General features: G+C 40.8%; 1 protein-coding gene and 2 long non-coding RNA genes across 4 annotated transcripts in view; 1 reads left to right on the top strand and 2 right to left on the bottom strand.

The window, feature by feature from the left end:
- Positions 1-452: 452 nt before the first annotated feature.
- LOC123505064 lies at positions 453-4125 on the bottom strand. Its single transcript, XR_006675037.1, has 3 exons — positions 3985-4125; positions 3271-3450; positions 453-963 (listed from the first exon to the last, which is right to left on the bottom strand). It is a non-coding gene; the product is annotated as an uncharacterized LOC123505064 (long non-coding RNA).
- A 10484-nt stretch (positions 4126-14609) lies between these two features.
- Positions 14610-17403, bottom strand: part of LOC123505206 — a 32366-nt gene continuing 29572 nt past the window's right edge. For both annotated transcript variants that reach the window (XM_045256378.1, XM_045256379.1), the window contains 2 exons: positions 16202-16330; positions 14610-15281 (listed from right to left, as the gene is read on the bottom strand). In XM_045256378.1, coding sequence (XP_045112313.1) covers positions 15025-15281; positions 16202-16330 — 386 coding nt within the window. In that variant the 3' untranslated portion in view covers positions 14610-15024. The remainder of the gene's footprint in view (positions 15282-16201; positions 16331-17403) is intronic.
- Positions 14772-17403, top strand: part of LOC123505207 — an 8847-nt gene continuing 6215 nt past the window's right edge. Inside the window, exon 1 of the long non-coding RNA XR_006675090.1 lies at positions 14772-14910. This is a non-coding gene — a long non-coding RNA (uncharacterized LOC123505207). The remainder of the gene's footprint in view (positions 14911-17403) is intronic.

Genomic DNA, 17403 nt, shown 5'->3' on the forward strand with positions numbered 1-17403 from the left:
CTCTTCGGAGTATCTTCGACTTAGTGTAGTTTTTGGGCCCGTTTTGGGGGCATTTTTAGCAATTTTTAGCCCATTTTCAGGCCATTTTGCTGCTTCATGGAGCTTATTTTAGGGAATTTTAAACAATTTTGCTGCCGTTTTTATTTAGCCTGTTTGGCAGAGGCATGGAGAACATTGAGGTAGTAGGTATTGATTGATATGTATGCTCTCTAGTGTTTTATGGTTGTTCAATTTTTTTTGCTTTTGAATGAATTAAATTTAGATAATTATTACAATTAAGGTTTCTAAATTACGTTGTAGTAAATAATTTTAATTAATTTTAGTGTTAGTTATTTTTACCTGTTTTATAATTTCACTGAACTAATTAATAGTTTTTATAGGTGTAAACACCAAAATTTTCATATATTACCCATATTTTCCTTAGGATAAGGGAATTTATTTCAAAAACATCAAAATCAATCTCAATTTATTAATGAGTACTGGAACCACAGCTCACAGGTATATTCAGACAAAGGAAATAACATCAAATCAGCAGTACACAGCTTAAGTCTCTTCTCTCCAGGTAGGAAGCAACTAGCTGTTGGCAAAAACAGTCAACTCTGGAACTCCATGCCTGCTTCTGTATTTCCATCTTCATATATTTGTTCCCATCTTCTGCTAACTAGTCTTTTGGCGAACTGTTGAACTTATGAAATCTGGCAATCAAGTAAACCTTTATTTTGTTGCCCTTGGCCAGTTTACACTTACACAAAAAATAAATAAATTCTGTCCTTCCTGCATGGTAAGCTTCCTCTCTACAGCAACATGGAGCTACTGGCAGGGCAATGAGGTGTGAGGTGCAGTCCCTCCCTAGAAGGTGATGCAAGGCAGGAGATAGCATCTATGTGTCCCAGTGCAGCACCAGTCCGTTTCCTGGAGCAGGATGGAGATAAGCGGCGACACTCCCTTCAACAGTGACAGCAGCTGTAGCAAAATAAAAGCAACTGTTAGACTTGAAAGGAAAAACACTGCCTTGAATGTCACGAATATACTTCCATGAGGTCCGAGTCCACAACTCTTCCTACTATTTGAGAACTAGGTTATTTCCCTAAACCTAATTGTTAGAAAATGAAACCAGTTACTAACAAAGATGTACTCAAATGGAAGAAGATTGCAAGAGAAATGAAGATTGCAAGCAAAGTAAAACTTGTAAGAATATATGGACGGAATGGAGATATAGAAAGGAATCAATAAGAGCAACTAGTTTCTGGAAAACAATATGCAGGAAGCATACAAACTACATTAGTTAAGTATGGAATCATTAGATAAAGCAACACAGAAGATGGAAGAAAGAATACACAACAGAGTGACAATGCAAAGGCATTACTCTCGGCAACTTGAACCACCAGCGGCACGTCACAGCACTCCGCCGCTCTGAACCGCAGGCCAACACCTCCAAAGATCCCTCTCGCTGACGTTGGCCGAATCCAAGGAATATACAGAGAGGAAGTTTTGGTGTGGGTTAAAGTTTGGAGGACAGCGCCGGTGCTGCCATCTGTTGGAAGCGAGTAATTTCATAGAGAACGTTATTAGGAGTAACTTAAAATTTCTCCCATGCTTCCTCCCCTTCCCCATATTTTTCCCTGCATTCTCTCGCGGTTACGAACTTGTAAGGCAAATATATATATATATATATATATATATATATATATATATATATATATATATATATATATATATATATATATATATATATATATATATATATATATATCGTTTCTGCCCTCCGCCTTGGCCACACCATACTCCTTACTTGTATCGCCTACGTCTGTCTTGTAACCACTTCTGCCCTTGGTGTAGGACTACCCTGAGGCCATGGAACATTTCCTGCTTCAATGCCCACGCCTCTCAACACACTGCATTACGCTCCTGGCTCTCCGCCCTGGCCACCTCAACACTCGACCTGCGCACCCTCTTTGCGGCCTCAGGCGTCCACCTTTCCTAGCAACCTGCTGTCCTTCGCCTTACTTGTGCCTTCTTGAGGAAGACCAGCTACCACGCCTGTGATACCCACACAGGACTACCCCAGGGCTCAAGGATTCAAAAGAGGCCACGAAAATCTATGGATCCTTATGACTCCTGGGGTACTCCTGTGTGAGTATCACAGGCGTGGTAGCTGGCCGGTCTTCCTCAAGAAGGCACAAGCAAGGCGAAGGACAGCAGGTCGCTAGGAAAGGTGGACGCCTGAGGCCGCCAAGAGGGTGGGCAGGTCGAGTGTTGTGATGGCCAGGGCGGAGAGCCGGGAGCGTAATGCAGTATGTTGAGAGGAGGCGTGGGCATTGAAGCAGGAAATGTTCCATGGCCTCAGGGTAGTCCTACACCAAGGGCAGAAGGGGTCACAACTCACAAGACTGACGTAAGCGATGCAAGTGAGCACTAAGCGTGGTGTGGCTCAGGCGGAGGCGGGCAATGGTTGATGTGCCTTGTGCTCCTTCCCGTGACTGACTGACTAATTGAATCTTGTAACGGCGCTCATCTACCCCCGCTACAGGATCCCCCCATCCCTCACCCCCTTACTACCTACGACCCACGCGCCATCTGTTGGAAGCGAGGTTCCCTAATCAATTCCTCCAGCCAGCCCATTGAACACGTATATCCTCCCTAGAATCCTTGGCCGAATCCGTCCCCTTGTCGCTGGCGCTGGTTCATCAGCCCAGTTCTAGCCTCTGTGCCTTACCATGTTCTCTCGGCAGCTGCGTCGCCGTACAGTCATTGTATCGACTAATTGAAGGAGTATGGTCGGTAGGACACCGGAAATAAAGTAACGTTTAAACTTGGGAGGAAGAAATCCTTGTCATTTATGTCAAATCTATACCTGCACGAAGCTGTTCTGAACAGACGCAGTCATGAATGGCAAAGAGCCTCAAAGGCTTTATAGGCACAATGATACAACCTGTCTGGGTTAGTCCAATAACACTTACCACCACCATCTGAACACCTTTTGAAAACTAGATTAGTTAACTATACCCAAACTTAATTTCTCGAACTCCTACCCATTATCTTTCTATCTTAATATTACGTCACCCTTATATTCTCTTTACCAGCAAGACCTATCAGCTCATCTTAACCTACGCCTCTAGCATAAATATAACTGAGCTGCCTCCTCCTCTGGTAAGAAGTGCTTCCTTCGCTAAGAAATGCGTAATATTAATTCTTCCTACACTTACCGCAGTGAATCATCAATATTTGCACAGACCGTCAAGCCGATAACTAATTCTTCCCTCATCTCACCTCGCATTCACGCAGCAGCAGCACCAGCAGCAGCACCAGCACGTCACATCACTACACGGCAGGCCAACAGTTCCAGATCACCGATCACCGTTCTCACTTGCTAGCGCTGGAACAACTCTGGCCTAGGTGTGTGTTCCATGCCTTCTCGGCAGCCGTGTCGTTCAACACAATCGAATGGTTCTGTTGAGCAAAAAAACACGAGTATGCACAGAGCACATTTTGAAGGCTTTACTAACAAGACAGTACCACTTGCATAATAAAGTACAACTCAAAAACAATTGAAGTAAACCAAGACAGGAACTTCATGAATACAGAAACTGAATACAACGAAATATTAATACACACCAGAGCCACTGACACTATAACCTAAGCATTTAATTACACGTTATCCAGACACACACCAATATCAACACCACCGTATGTCATACCTAGTAGATACTACAGGCAACACCTATCCTCTAATTGGCAACACCTACCCTCTAATTGTAACACCACATTGCACTTCTAAAACTACCGCACTTAATGTAGTTGGCTTTACCTGTCCTTTACTCCACACACATCAGAATTAACACCACAGTTTGTCATACCTAGATGATGGTTCAGGCAACACCTACCCTCTAATTGTAACACGCATGGCACTTCAAAGCTATCGTACTTAATGAGTTTGCTTTAACGGTCCTTACTCACCAAAATCAACACCACAACATGCCATACCTGCCTTCACGACTAACAGCAACACCACGACAACGATAACACCAAACCAGCACAAAACTTATAAACTTAATAAAACCCATGAGAAGACGCACGGTGTTACTTGCGCAGCGTCTCCACTACAAATGAACGCTCGTGTCTCACTCCTTTCGACCTCTCCTCCTCCTCCTCCTCCTCCTCCTCCCCTTGTTTCCTATAAAGACTAACTAACTAACTACTTACGGTAAGCACTATTAACTAGTCTAAGCCGGCGGTGGGTCTCAAACATTCCTACGTGACACTCGTTCATAGCTTGGCAGTGTTTAAAGAAAGAAAGATCTTTATTTGCATCAAAACATCATAAAACAATTACAGACGTGACACATATCAATAAATATTTGCTGAAAAACATAAAAGTCAAATTCATTAATAATCGAGTAGCTATACCATTTGAAAACGTAACATATTTAGATATTTAGATATTATTATTATTATCAGTATCATCATTATTATACTATTTTCATTATTATTATTATTTTTATTTATCATTATTATTATTGTTAATTATTATTATTATTATCATTATTACTATCATTATTATTATTATTATTATTATTATTATTATTATTATTATTATCATCATTAAGATCATCATCATTATTGTTGTTATTATGAAGACATGGCACATACACAATATTTCAAATTCTCGCAGTACTGAAATATAGACACATTGATCTGCTCCTTTAGGGAACCAAACCAACTTAGTCACATTTTCATGGACTAATTAAGAAGCAGCTAAGACAACAGACACACATGCACGATATTTCCGGTTCTCATAATACTGAAATATAGAAGTGACTGTTTGAATGGTGTGGTCTGAACAGCTCGTTTCAGCGAGGCGGGGACCGACACTTGCCACGCCTGTCAAGACACTCGTTTATGAAGGAATTTCATAATGTATTTTTCAAAGAATTACTTTCAGGCCAGGTAACTTCGTGGCCCCCTGTATTCTCCCCACGGCCATTTAAGGGATCGTCCTCCTTCATTTGGGAAGTATTAGTCCAAACCATTCACGTGACAAAGTCGTCAAGTGCAGTCAGTCAACAAGGACGTGGCAGCAGTGTGTCATTCAGTAGTTTATGAGATTGTTAACCGCTTCAGTGCCATGACGCATTTTGTTATTTATTCTGCTTACTATCTGGTGATTTTATACAGTTTCAGAAACTTTTGAGAGGATTAGATTAGTGAAGACTGTGGCCATTAGTCTTCTGGCCCTCATAGACCCTTCCTAATGTCAATAAAATCGTTTAGATGTGGACAAAACTCCAAAAATGCGTCCCAGTAATGAAGGGGTTAAGCAACACAGGCTGGAATTACTCTGACGTGGAAACGATTTATTTGAAACAACCGGGGCCTTCACTCGTTACAGGACAATGTAGTAATAGTTATTGGTGTTTCGTTACATCTCGGATTACTGGAGAGAAGCGTTATTTTCTTTTCTTTATCAGCAAAACAACGAATCCACAACACTTACTTTCTAGTTTTGAGTTTCCTGCACACACCACACAGCTCCGAGTTGAACAGGGCGCATAACAGGCTTGCTTGTATTTCTCTGTGTGGGATTGTGGAAGGAGAGCGAATTGGTGAATAGCCTGACAAATCTTTACATAATTTACACAAACAGACTAGTGTCACATTCTAAATCTTTCACCAAATTATTCATATACAGTAAAATTAAAGCAGGTCCTCAAACCTTCCCCTGTGAAACTTCTTTGCCCTTCCAACTTGACTTCTCTCTCCTTACTGTGTGACACATCTCCTGTAAGAATTCAGTAATTTAATTTAACCATGTGCCTCAATTTCCATATGCTTTAAGTTCAGCAACAAGAAATTAGCAGGGGACCAGCAAATAATTTTGTATATTCCATACACATAGCACCAACACTCATTCATATTATTCTCCATAGCATTATCTACATGTACAGAACATGAAAGAAAATTTGTTACAAATGCAATTGAACTATCTCCTCTTTGGAAAGACTGACACTACTATTACAAGTATTACAAGAACAATTACATACATCAATTAGCAAGAGGATATTCTTCACAACTGTTTATTTCTGAAATAAAATTGAAACTGCCTGGTCCAAAAAATCTGTCCGATTTCAGCTTACCCAGTCTAATTATTTTCTGGTCTATGGAAAGCTACGGCAGCTCTTTCAAGTTGCTCATTCCCGCACCTTACAGGAGTATTTAAATACCCCCATGCCCCAGTCAATGCCTCATTAACGCACCTCATGAGACACTTGACTCATCACAAGGCTGATTTAAAATACTGTATTTCTAATTCTAGTAAAATTAACAGCAGTTCTTACTTTTGCCAAATATGTCCGTTTATCTCCTTAGACTGTTTTTATGATATGAGCCATTTAGTCTCTTTCCTTCTTCCCAAAAGCTTAATCCAACCTAACCTAAACCTTATTTAACCTAACCGAACATAATCAGAAGCTGATATCTCACTTTCTGGCGCGATTTTCAAAACCATCAATGCAAGTCAAAAATAGCCGGACGCGCGAAAAACAACTTCATAAACATAGTATATATATATATATATATATATATATATATATATATATATATATATATATATATATATATATGCATTGATGGTTTTGAAAATCGCGCCAGAAAGTGAGTTATATCAGCTTCTGATTATGTTCGTTTAGGTTAAATAAGGTTTAGGTTAGGTTGGATTAAGCTTTTGGGAAGAAGGAAACTGACTAAATATATATATATATATATATATATATATATATATATATATATATATATATATATATATATATATATATATATATATATATATATATATATATATATATATATATATATATATATATATATATTACCTCAACATATAATCGTGTCTCGAGTTATTGACAAGGAATAACAAATTTCATCGAAGTCGGTCTCGTCGGTTTCCCCCCATCCAATGCCCATTCTTTCCATTCGAAGAGAGCACCACTTTTTGTCATCCGTTTGGACATATCTTGTGTCACTGTTGATAACAAAGGTAAACATTGATACTTCATTATACTTCTGTAGAAATATGGTCAACTTGTCTTCAACATTTCTTACTTTTATCATTTGTCCTCATAATCAATTTCCATAAACAGCTTATACCTTAAAAAGATCAGTGTTTCAATGTGTGTGTGCAAGCCAAGAAGTGTTTTAACCTAATGGTGGTTCAAACGTGCCAATTTTCGACTGGAATTGCAAGTCGCTAGAAGTATTGACTGAGCCTTTCTAGTCAGAAAGCGTCACACATAGCGACTGGAAAGTATCGACTAGTTGGCGCCTTGGCAGAAAGTGAATGTAAACACGGCTACCCGCCAAGATGTCTTCCTCCAGTGACGATGCTGAAGCGGTGGTTGCTCTTCTTTTGTTGTACCAGAAGAGTCAACAGAAAAGAAAATGCCTGTGGCTAAGTAGAAGAAAAGAGAGAAGGGAGTGTCTACCACACACTAATCTTAAGAGGACTATGCACAATTGCGATCAAATTAAATCCTGGCAAGTCTTCAACCTCACCTCCAACAACACCCTGCATTAATTAAGGGAAACAGTTCTTGGAGAGTGGCAGATATTTCGCCGAACGACGATTTGTGCAAGCTTTTTCTTTATTATTGTATAACTCATTTCTGGGCTCCCAGATGTGTTTTTTTCCCTTACTATCTATATCATCTTTACATAGACACCACATTTTCAAAGCTTACTCCGTGACGTTACAACGCCAATCAAGTCGTGAATTGACTGAACAAGACCAACATGTTGGTCTTGTTTTACAATTGGTTTCTCCAGTCGTTAGGCAGATATTCAGTCAGAAACTCTACCACTGGCACGTGTGAACCCGCCTTTAGCCTAGACAGCCAGTGAACAGCCCTCATCACGATCGGTCTAGTATTTGAGCGACATAACATAATGTCAAAGAGGTAACACCCTTAATTAATGGGGTTTGGTAAACTAGATAAGCTGAACATTTTGGGAACCACTGCTATATGAACAGCACACAACATACCATGAGGGTCACGGAAATAACCTTAACTTCGCAGCTTAATTTCCCGTTACCGACAACTCATTTCTAGGCAAAATATGACGCCTTGTCGCTTCCCAAATCGTGATGTTTATAGTGAAGTCCAGCAGTAAAATAATTGAATTGAATTAAACCAAATGTAACTCTTTACAGGCTTAGAAGAAAACACATTTCATTATTTCCCTAAACCTTCCTTGTCACTACCAACGTTTTCCTGCGATGATCATGGAAAAGCATCTCAAAATTAAAACAAGCCTACTGGCAGAGCTAACCTTGAGGATGTTAGCCACCAGCTTAGGTTTCTTTACTGGCTACAGTTGACTGCCATTTTATCTATATTTCTGACACAAACAACCAACCTTTCTAGCCATCTAGTACATACACATCCCTGCACACCAGTTATTCCTCCTCTCCAATACATCATTTCACGAAGCCGCTATTCGCAAACCACGATAATGACGGTGCAATAAATGAAAGAATGAATGAAAAAGAATTTGGATGAAAATGGAGTGATGTGATGGAGTGAAGAACATTAATTGGCATTACTCGAATGGAAGATGAGAGTGCTAAGTGAAAGGGAAGCATGATACGACTTTCCCAGAACATATACGTAAGCAGCACCTTCCCGAAACACCATTACACTTCCTCACCTCACGGCCACACACTCATCACGCATTGTCGTGGCTCCACACATATCAACCCTGACATTGATCGTGGGAGCCTGCCATGGTTCGCACAGGCTTCCATCTCCGTGTCTGCAAATGGGCGACACACGGAGGGCAAAGCAAACGGAAGGCAAGAGAAGGGAGTGACGAATCAGTTGATGTTTCGTTCAGACGGTTCAATTCGGTTGTGATGCAGGTACTGAAGCGTCACGTGGACTAGTAGTGGCAAATCTATATACTGCAAGTAGTTAGGCATTTAATCACTAGATGTCTATGTCTGTACAGCATGAGAGAGTGGGAGGGAAGACTTTCCTATAACACTAATGCACCGCCCCTACTTTCAAAAGACTATTTATTTGTGTTCTTTTTGTGGTTGTAGTGATAGATTTTCAATAACATATCTATATTAATCAACAGGAGAAATCATCATGTAAACCTAGATAATCATCTTCATGGCCTTTGAAAACAGTGGTGATGAAAGAGCAACACACACACACACACACACACACAGAGAGAGAGAGAGAGAGAGAGAGAGAGATACAACTGCGTCACTACGTCTGTTATAGCTGTTAGTTAAGTGTTAAGTAAATAAAAATACAATGTTGAATAAAGAAAGTGTAAAAGTCGCAGAGAGAGAGAGAGAGAGAGAGAGAGAGAGAGAGAGAGAGAGAGAGAGAGAGAAGGGGGGGGAGGGACGCAACAAGTCAGTCACGCTATCTCTGCTGGTCAGCCTCCACTCCGCTTGACACAAAAAGCCAACTGCGTGATCACCTTACCTACTTGTAACTCCGATAGCCATGCATCTCTAACCTTCTACCCAGTGATTCCATGACAGGAGGAATAAATAGATACACAAAAAAATAAGTAAACAAATAAAACAATGGGCAAAAAATAAAAGCTGCACGCATAGGCTATTCTGATGTCAAGGTCGTAAGTGTGTGTGTGTGTGTGTGTGTGTGTGTGTGTGTGTGTTGTAATAAATCCCGCCACGATTAGAGGTGTTGTAAAATCGATAAACTTATCCCACTCATAAAAACTGTATTGAACGAACGGTGTCTGAGTGAAGGAAAGGGAAAGGAAGGGAATATGATGAGTGAAAGGAAGGGAAGAAGAGTAAAGGGAAGGGGAGATGAGTAAAAGAAAGCGAAGATGATGAGGGATGGAAAAAGGAAAGGGAAGATGAGTGAAGAGATAATGAATGAAGGAAAGGGAAGACGGAGAAAAGGGAAGGAAGGAAATATGAGTGAAGAAAAGAGAAGGGAAGAGGAGTGAAGGAAAGGGAAGATGAATGAAGGAAAGGGAAGATGATGAGTGAAGGGAAGGGAGTATGAGTGATGGGAAGAGAAGAGGAGTGAAGGAAAGAGAGAAGGGAGTAGGAGGAGGAACGAAGGAAGGGACCTTGAACTTAACTTGGCTAGCACTGTTTGGTTGCAAGCTACGTAATGTGAAAACTAATACGGCTCTTGAGAAGTGACTAGTTGGCTGTAGTGTGTTTGTGTGTCTGCAAATACTGACTGTGACTGGTACACTTGTCCTATCTCTCTCTCTGTCTCCCTCTGTGTGTGTGTGTGTGTGTGTGTGTGTGTGTGTGTGTGTAACTTTCAATTTCTTTTCCTCTTGCTCTTCCTGTTTCTTATAATTCTCTCTCTCTCTCTCTCTCTCTGCGTGTGTGTGCAACTTTCAATTTCTATTCATCTTGCTCTTCCTGTTTCCTATAATTCTCTCTCTCTCTCTCTCTCTGTGTGTGTGTGTGTTCTCTGTGTGTGTGTGTTTGTGTGTGTGTGTGTGTTTGTGTGTGTGTGTGTTTCACTGTTTGATCTGCTGCAGTCTCTGACGAGACAGCCAGACGTTACCCTACGGAGCGAGCTCAGAGCTCATTATTTCCGATCTTCGGATAGGCCTGAGACCAGGCACACACCACACACCGGGACAACAAGGTCACAACTCCTCGATTTACATTCCGTACCTACTCACTGCTAGGTGAACAGGGGCTACACGTGAAAGGAGACACACCCAAATATCTCCACCCGGCCGGGAAATCGAACCCCGGTCCTCTGGCTTGTGAAGCCAGCGCTCTAACCACTGAGCTACCGGTGTGTGTGTGTGTGTGTGTGTGCGCGCGCAACTTTCAATTTCTATTCATCTTGCTCTTCCTGTTTCCTATAATTCTCTCTCTCTCTCTCTCTCTCTCTGTGTGTGTGTGTGTGTGTGTGTGTGTGTGTGTGTGTGCAACTTTTAATTTCTATTCATCTTGCTCTTCCAGTTTCCTCTCTCTCTCTCTCTCTCTCTCTGTGTGTGTGTGTGTGTGTGTGTGTGTGTGTGTGTGTGTGATTCACCCCGGTCGTCTGCTGGTCACCCAGCCAGTCTTCCCCATTACGGAGCGAGCACAGAGCTCATAGACCGATCTTCGGGTAGGAGTGAGACCACAACACACTCCACACACCGGGAAAGGAGGCCACAACCCCTCGAGCTACATCCCGTACCTATTTACTGCTAGGTGAACAGGGGCCACACATTAAGAGACTAGCCCAATTGCCTCGCCGCTTACCGGCGATTGTGAGTCGAGCGTGCTAACCACTACACTACGTGTTGTGTGTGTGTGCAACTTTCAATTTCTATTCATCTTGCTCTTCTTGTTTCCTATAATCTCTCTCTCTCTCTCTCTCTCTCTCTCTCATTTCGAAAGCTGCAAATAAAAAAAAATAAATAGCAACATTCATTCGTAACACCCTCCTAGTAATTTGAGACGGTGGGAGGAGAGCATCTGTTAAATAACCCACGTGCCTGTTTAACCCAACGCTGGCCGCTGATACCCTCAACAAGCCGTCCTTCTTCTCGCAACTTTGCCAATAAGTACACGTCCCACCAAGCACTGCCCAGTTTAAGTAAGACAGCAAGCTACAGCCTCATCTTTTCTTACGTTTAGGACACTGCTCATCTGATGCTCTGTGTGTTTGTGTGTTGATTTTGGTGTGAGGATTTTTGTTAGGCTATTGTTATCTTATCCAGCCTGAGATTTTCTTGTTCTTGATGTGCTTATTGTTATTTGTTTTGTCTATGAATGAAGGTGGTTTGATGCGGAAAGAGGATGAAAGTCAATGAATAAAACGGAAATTAAAGACTTAGTTGCAATCAAGTAAGAAAACGAACGATATTTCTGTACAAAGTAAATGGAAAAGACTTCATTACATTTCGATCGCAGTCTCAGTCGTTCATGATTATAAACTAAGAATCTATTACGGCAAGCAACGGATAACTCAAGTAGTACATAACTATTATTCTCCTATAACTGTTTATCTATTCACTCATCTAGGGAGGACAAGTAATTACAGATTTAAGATGGTATAGTAGTTATATAACAGTCTTTGTTTCGCTATAACCACCATCACCACCACCGTACCCTTCCCACTCGTATGATGACCAAGATACTGCCAGTCTTTTTTTTCTGTCATGCTCCCCTTGAACTTTATCTGCTTTACTATTCACTTCCGTACTCATGAAAATAAGTGTAGTGCCTCTGGTTACCTTCTCCATGTGGGTCAGTCCTGTGTGGACATTCTTCCTATTAATTGCCGTCAAGATTCTAAAAAAAAAAAAAAAAAATGGCTAACTAGAATGATACCGAATCTTTCTATACTTTTCCTGTTTTCCTTCTTTCTTCTTCCCCTTTATTTTGCTTCTTCTTTCATTCCCTCTTCTTCTCTTGTTTCTTATATTTTCTTTTTTTAATGAGTCAGGTTACCAAATAAGTAATAACCCTGAAGTAAGAGGAGATAAGACACACATTTCACCTATACCAAACAAGGTTAGACTAAAGTACTATCACGTGCGTCATCAGAGGAAGCACTCACTACCAGTTCACAGAGTCAGTTCGTTTGTTTATTCAAGGAGTATTTTCGAAGGCGTGTTGAGTTCTAATAGGGAACGCTGCCAAGTTTCATTCAGGCATCAACACCAACCCTTCCAGTTTATTATTAAGACTATCGGAGGGTGTCAATTTATCAGTTTTAGCTACATATCTCGTCAACTATAAACAAGTAAACCAGATACAGCATGTTTTACAATTACAGATTAATTTTCAGGTATTCGATTATTTAATGTACTGTATTTCTAGAGTGATAATGCACATACAAATATATAATGTATAACGAATGAAGGAAAAAGATAAGACGACAAAATAATTGAAGAAACAGAAAGGTAAGAAAGAAGTCATAATATGGAAGAAGAATAAAGGAAAGATAAAATAGCTGAGAAAGAAGTGAAGGTGACAAACGAAATACGAGAAAACAAGCATGGAATCATCACATCGGAAGGAAAATTCTTACCAGATATGAAGATATGAGAGGAAATCGAATAAACCAACACTGACACAGAGCACACACACATCAGAAAGAAGGCACACTGGGACAAAAAGGGATTCACGGTAATGATGTAGACTATAGAGGAGAAGCCATCGAAGCAACAGTATGAAAAAAAAGACTGGAAATATGCTAACGAGTACTTAAGCTCCGTCTCCAAATTGCTCCTATAATTTACTACTCTAATTTATTACGCTTGTGAGAGGAACACGCGCGTGAGGGAGACACGTGAATGGTAGATATGTTAAGTGTTAGGAGGATAGTTGTATATGAATAGTGATAAAATTAGGAGTAGCACCCAAAGGCAGAGGTTAGAGGCTCACCAAGGATGGGTCGAGACAGACGGAAAAAAAAAAAAAATATATATATATATATATATATATATATATATATATATATATATATATATATATATATATGTATATATAAATGAAAATGTTTGTTTTCAGTAGCCTTTAAATCACAAACCCGTGCAACATCTCGGTCAAGACATATTTTCTAAGTGACATATGTCTATTGTATTGTGCAATTTCTTAAAAAAAGAAAAAATATCTATACTGTGGTGAGTCCTACTAACTTCTCGAGTGAACTGCGTCGTGTTGCTTCAAAACACAGACCCCGCTAGAAGTACTATACGCTTGTCCAGTGTTGTAAGGCATCCTTGTCAGAATTAACATACTGAACCACACACTATTTCCACAGCTATATGGATGCAGTGTACCTGTACGTTATGACTGAAGGACCGACTCTTGTTGAAGTAAATAATACCGACAACATACCACAAGACGGGAGATGAACCAATGAACCCAATATGTAAACAAACCACCAAGTACAAAACATACAAAAATCATAGCCAGCCGAGTTATCTATACTCTGCACACATGCACGAGACGAAAATACTCCACACTGACTTATGCTTTAACAAGTAAATTTCCCTTGGCTGAATAAACTGTCCTGAACGACCTCACCTCCTTTGCTCGTTGTCACCAGGGCTATCACTTGCTAGACGCCGCCCGCCCGCGCTGACGCCCCCGCACCGTTGTAGCCGTGACCTCACCAGCGCGACACTCGGTTCGCGCACACCCACACTGGTGATATTCAACCCCCAGCGTGCACCACTGAATGGGATTTGGTGAATGTTCGAACTTTGTACCTTTAGTAATGATGCCTTAAAGAAATTGTTTTGTTGAAATGCCCGCAGTCAGTCAATTAAACAAAGTGGTCTTATAACAAGAAAATAAAGTTTCATATTCTCAATACAGAATATGCCGTCTAAGAATAAAAGTAGTAATAGTAGTAGTAGTAGTAGTAGTGATTATAGTAGTAGTAGTAGTAGTAGTAGTAGTGGTAGCAGTAGTAGTAGTGGTGGTGTATACTAGTAATAATTGTAGTACTAGTAGCTGCTGTTGCTATAGTAGTAGTAGTAGTAGTAGTAGTAGTAGTAGTAGTAGTAGAAGTAAAAGGTCATTAATAATAATAATGTAACAACAAACAACAATATCGACGAACACTAGTGTGAGAAAGGAAAAATCCATCTCTATGTAACAGCTTTTATTCATCTATCTGTTTTCTTGATAAATAATTACAAAAAAAATGAAAGACATGATGATTACGTAACAGCATAGAGTAACTGCTTTGCGTGCGTGGCCGCCTGCCTGTGGAGACGAGACGCTGCTGTTGCTGTTGCTGTAAGTATAAATTCTCAACCACTGATATGATAGAATAGAGTACAACTTGGCCCCTTGAATTGTTATGTAGGAATGATAGAATTAGGTAGGGTCTCTCTCTCTCTCTCTCTCTCTCTCTCTCTCTCTCTCTCTCTCTCTCTCTCTCTCTCGTTACACATACACGCACACACATTATACACACAACAAAGCAAAGAATTATCACAGCTAGTCTGACGCAGGAATCACCACCAATTACTCGTTCACAGGTCACAACGTACAGTGCGTCACGACGATCGGAAGACAAACAAGAGGAAGAGGAAAAGGAGAAGCAAGTGTGGTGGAGGAGGCGTTCTCGCGGAAGACTCCCCGTTGCACATGTTGGTGGAGCAGAAACAAACAGTGGAGGAGGTGCGTCTGTCCCTTCCTTCCACCAGCACCACTTCCTCCTCCTCCACGTAGCAGCGGTCCTCTACTAAGCCTCTGTCCCTGGCCGAGTTGAGAAAGTCACGTCCGCCACAGTACCTCTCCGTCACCACGACTCCTGGGGGAAGAGGAAGGACGGCTTGAGAAGAGAAGGAGGAGGATGAATATGAGAAGGATGTGTACAGGGCCCATAAAAAGGTGATGGATAAAGAGTGGAGGTGAGAAAAGATGAGTGGGAGAAGGAGAAGACAGATGGGCATGTGTAAGGACAGAGTGAGGGATGAAGAGAAAATATGAGGATGATAAGGAGTTGGCGACAGATGAGGATGTGCAAGGAAATAGGTGAGGAGGTGAGAGAAGAAGCAGCAGTCGGTGGTGAGGGATTCATGAGAGCGAAGTGAGGAAGAGGAAAAAAAGAAGTGAGCGAAAGGGGAAGAGAGAAAAGACAGAAGCGAGGGGAGAGGGAGAGGAACGAGGGAAGGAAGAAGCGAGGAAGAGAGACAGATGAAAACAATGCGAGAGGAAAGGTTCAATGAACAGCGCAATGCAATGTAAAAACTGGTTTGAGAACACATAAACGAACTTAAATAAAATGTCAAGGAAAATGAGAGAGAGAGAGAGAGAGAGAGAGAGAGAGAGAGAGAGAGAGAGAGAGAGAGAGAGAGAGAGAGAGCAACTGTAACACCAACATAAAACAAAACAATAATTAACTTACATAATTTACAGTAATAATATCACTAGTCATTACAGCTAATTAAAAATGTCATCATCTACTAACAACAAAACCAAATTAATAAAAATAAAAAAAACACGAAATAAAAAAGGCCAGAAAATAAATATACATAAACAAACAAGAGTCCTAACCCCACACCAAAACACTATATCAACCACAAAACTACAACTCACTAAATAAACTCGATAAATAAATAAACAAATTGACTCAACATGAAGTCTAGCCTCCTCCCCCTCCAGACGCTACCATGCACTTCTGGCAACACTGCACGCCAGGCACCGACCGACTCACTCAGACACACTCACCGGTAACTCTGCTATGGGTCACCTTCTTCACGCAATGGTTCACGCTGGGGGCACATCTCTTCAACTGCATCGCCGTTGAATCCAGGCAGTGTTCACGTACCCTGCAGTGATAGCACGTTCTAGCCGCCCCTATGGATAATACAAACAGTGGAGCGTTGAGTTATGAGGTAAAAGCAAAGTGTGTGTGTGTGTGTGTGTGTGTGTTTGAGGTAAGAGGGATGTGAAGGGAACGTTAGGTAAAGGATGAGAAAGAAGGAGAGATGAGAGGTTAAGACTGTCAGAGTGAAAAACGTGAGAATAGGAGGGAAGGTTAGATTAAGCAAGAAGGGTTGAGGAAAGGAAATGCTCGCTTGTGGAAAAGAGAGAGAGAGAGAGAGAGAGAGAGAGAGAGAGAGAGAGAGAGAGAGAGAGAGACTGTGTTCTAAAAGAAAAAAAAAAACACGATATTATTAAAACAAATTAATCAGAGAAATAAAACAACTTCAATACACACACACACACACACACACGATGGAAGAAGGTAGAAGGTTAAAAAAACATACTGACCTAAGAACACACTCTCTCTCTCTCTCTCTCTCTCTCTCTCTCATGGGGATGTGTATGAGCTAAGCAGTTCCTAATCCCTCGTGCCACCCTGCTACATCCCCCCCATCCCCCGCCCCCCGCCAAGCACCACAGCCACGAGGCAGCAGCAGCAGCAGCAGGACATGACAAAGGGATGATCAAGTCTACTGTGCGTCTGGCGCGAAATCGATCCGTTTCTCTTTGTGTTGTGGCGCCAAATTATAAATCAATTAGCCAATCACTAGTTTGCTTTCCTCATGAAACGCAAAGGTATCACAGTACGTACTTCTATATTTCAATGCTTTCACAATATTTAAACACACAGTCTAAGAAGTATAAACATGGAGAAAAAATATCAAGATTACTCCTTTCGCTTTGATATGAGACAATTATCACCACCATATGCAGTGAATAGAATCTTTATAAGCATTAGCGATGAAAAATAGAAAAGTTTGCAATTTCTACCAAGTTTAAAGATCAGCCGTAGTCGTATAAGAAGTAAAAAATTAAGTGACTAGTAAATATGGAATGGTGTAGCTGTCTCTCACCTAAGGGGTTAATATACCGTGAATATAGATTATGATGATGGAGGAAATAGTAAATTGAAAGCGTATGTAACGTAAATCAAGTAATACTCG

This window comes from Portunus trituberculatus, chromosome 17 (genome assembly GCF_017591435.1).
Source record: "Portunus trituberculatus isolate SZX2019 chromosome 17, ASM1759143v1, whole genome shotgun sequence".
Taxonomy (NCBI): Eukaryota; Metazoa; Arthropoda; class Malacostraca; order Decapoda; family Portunidae; genus Portunus; species Portunus trituberculatus.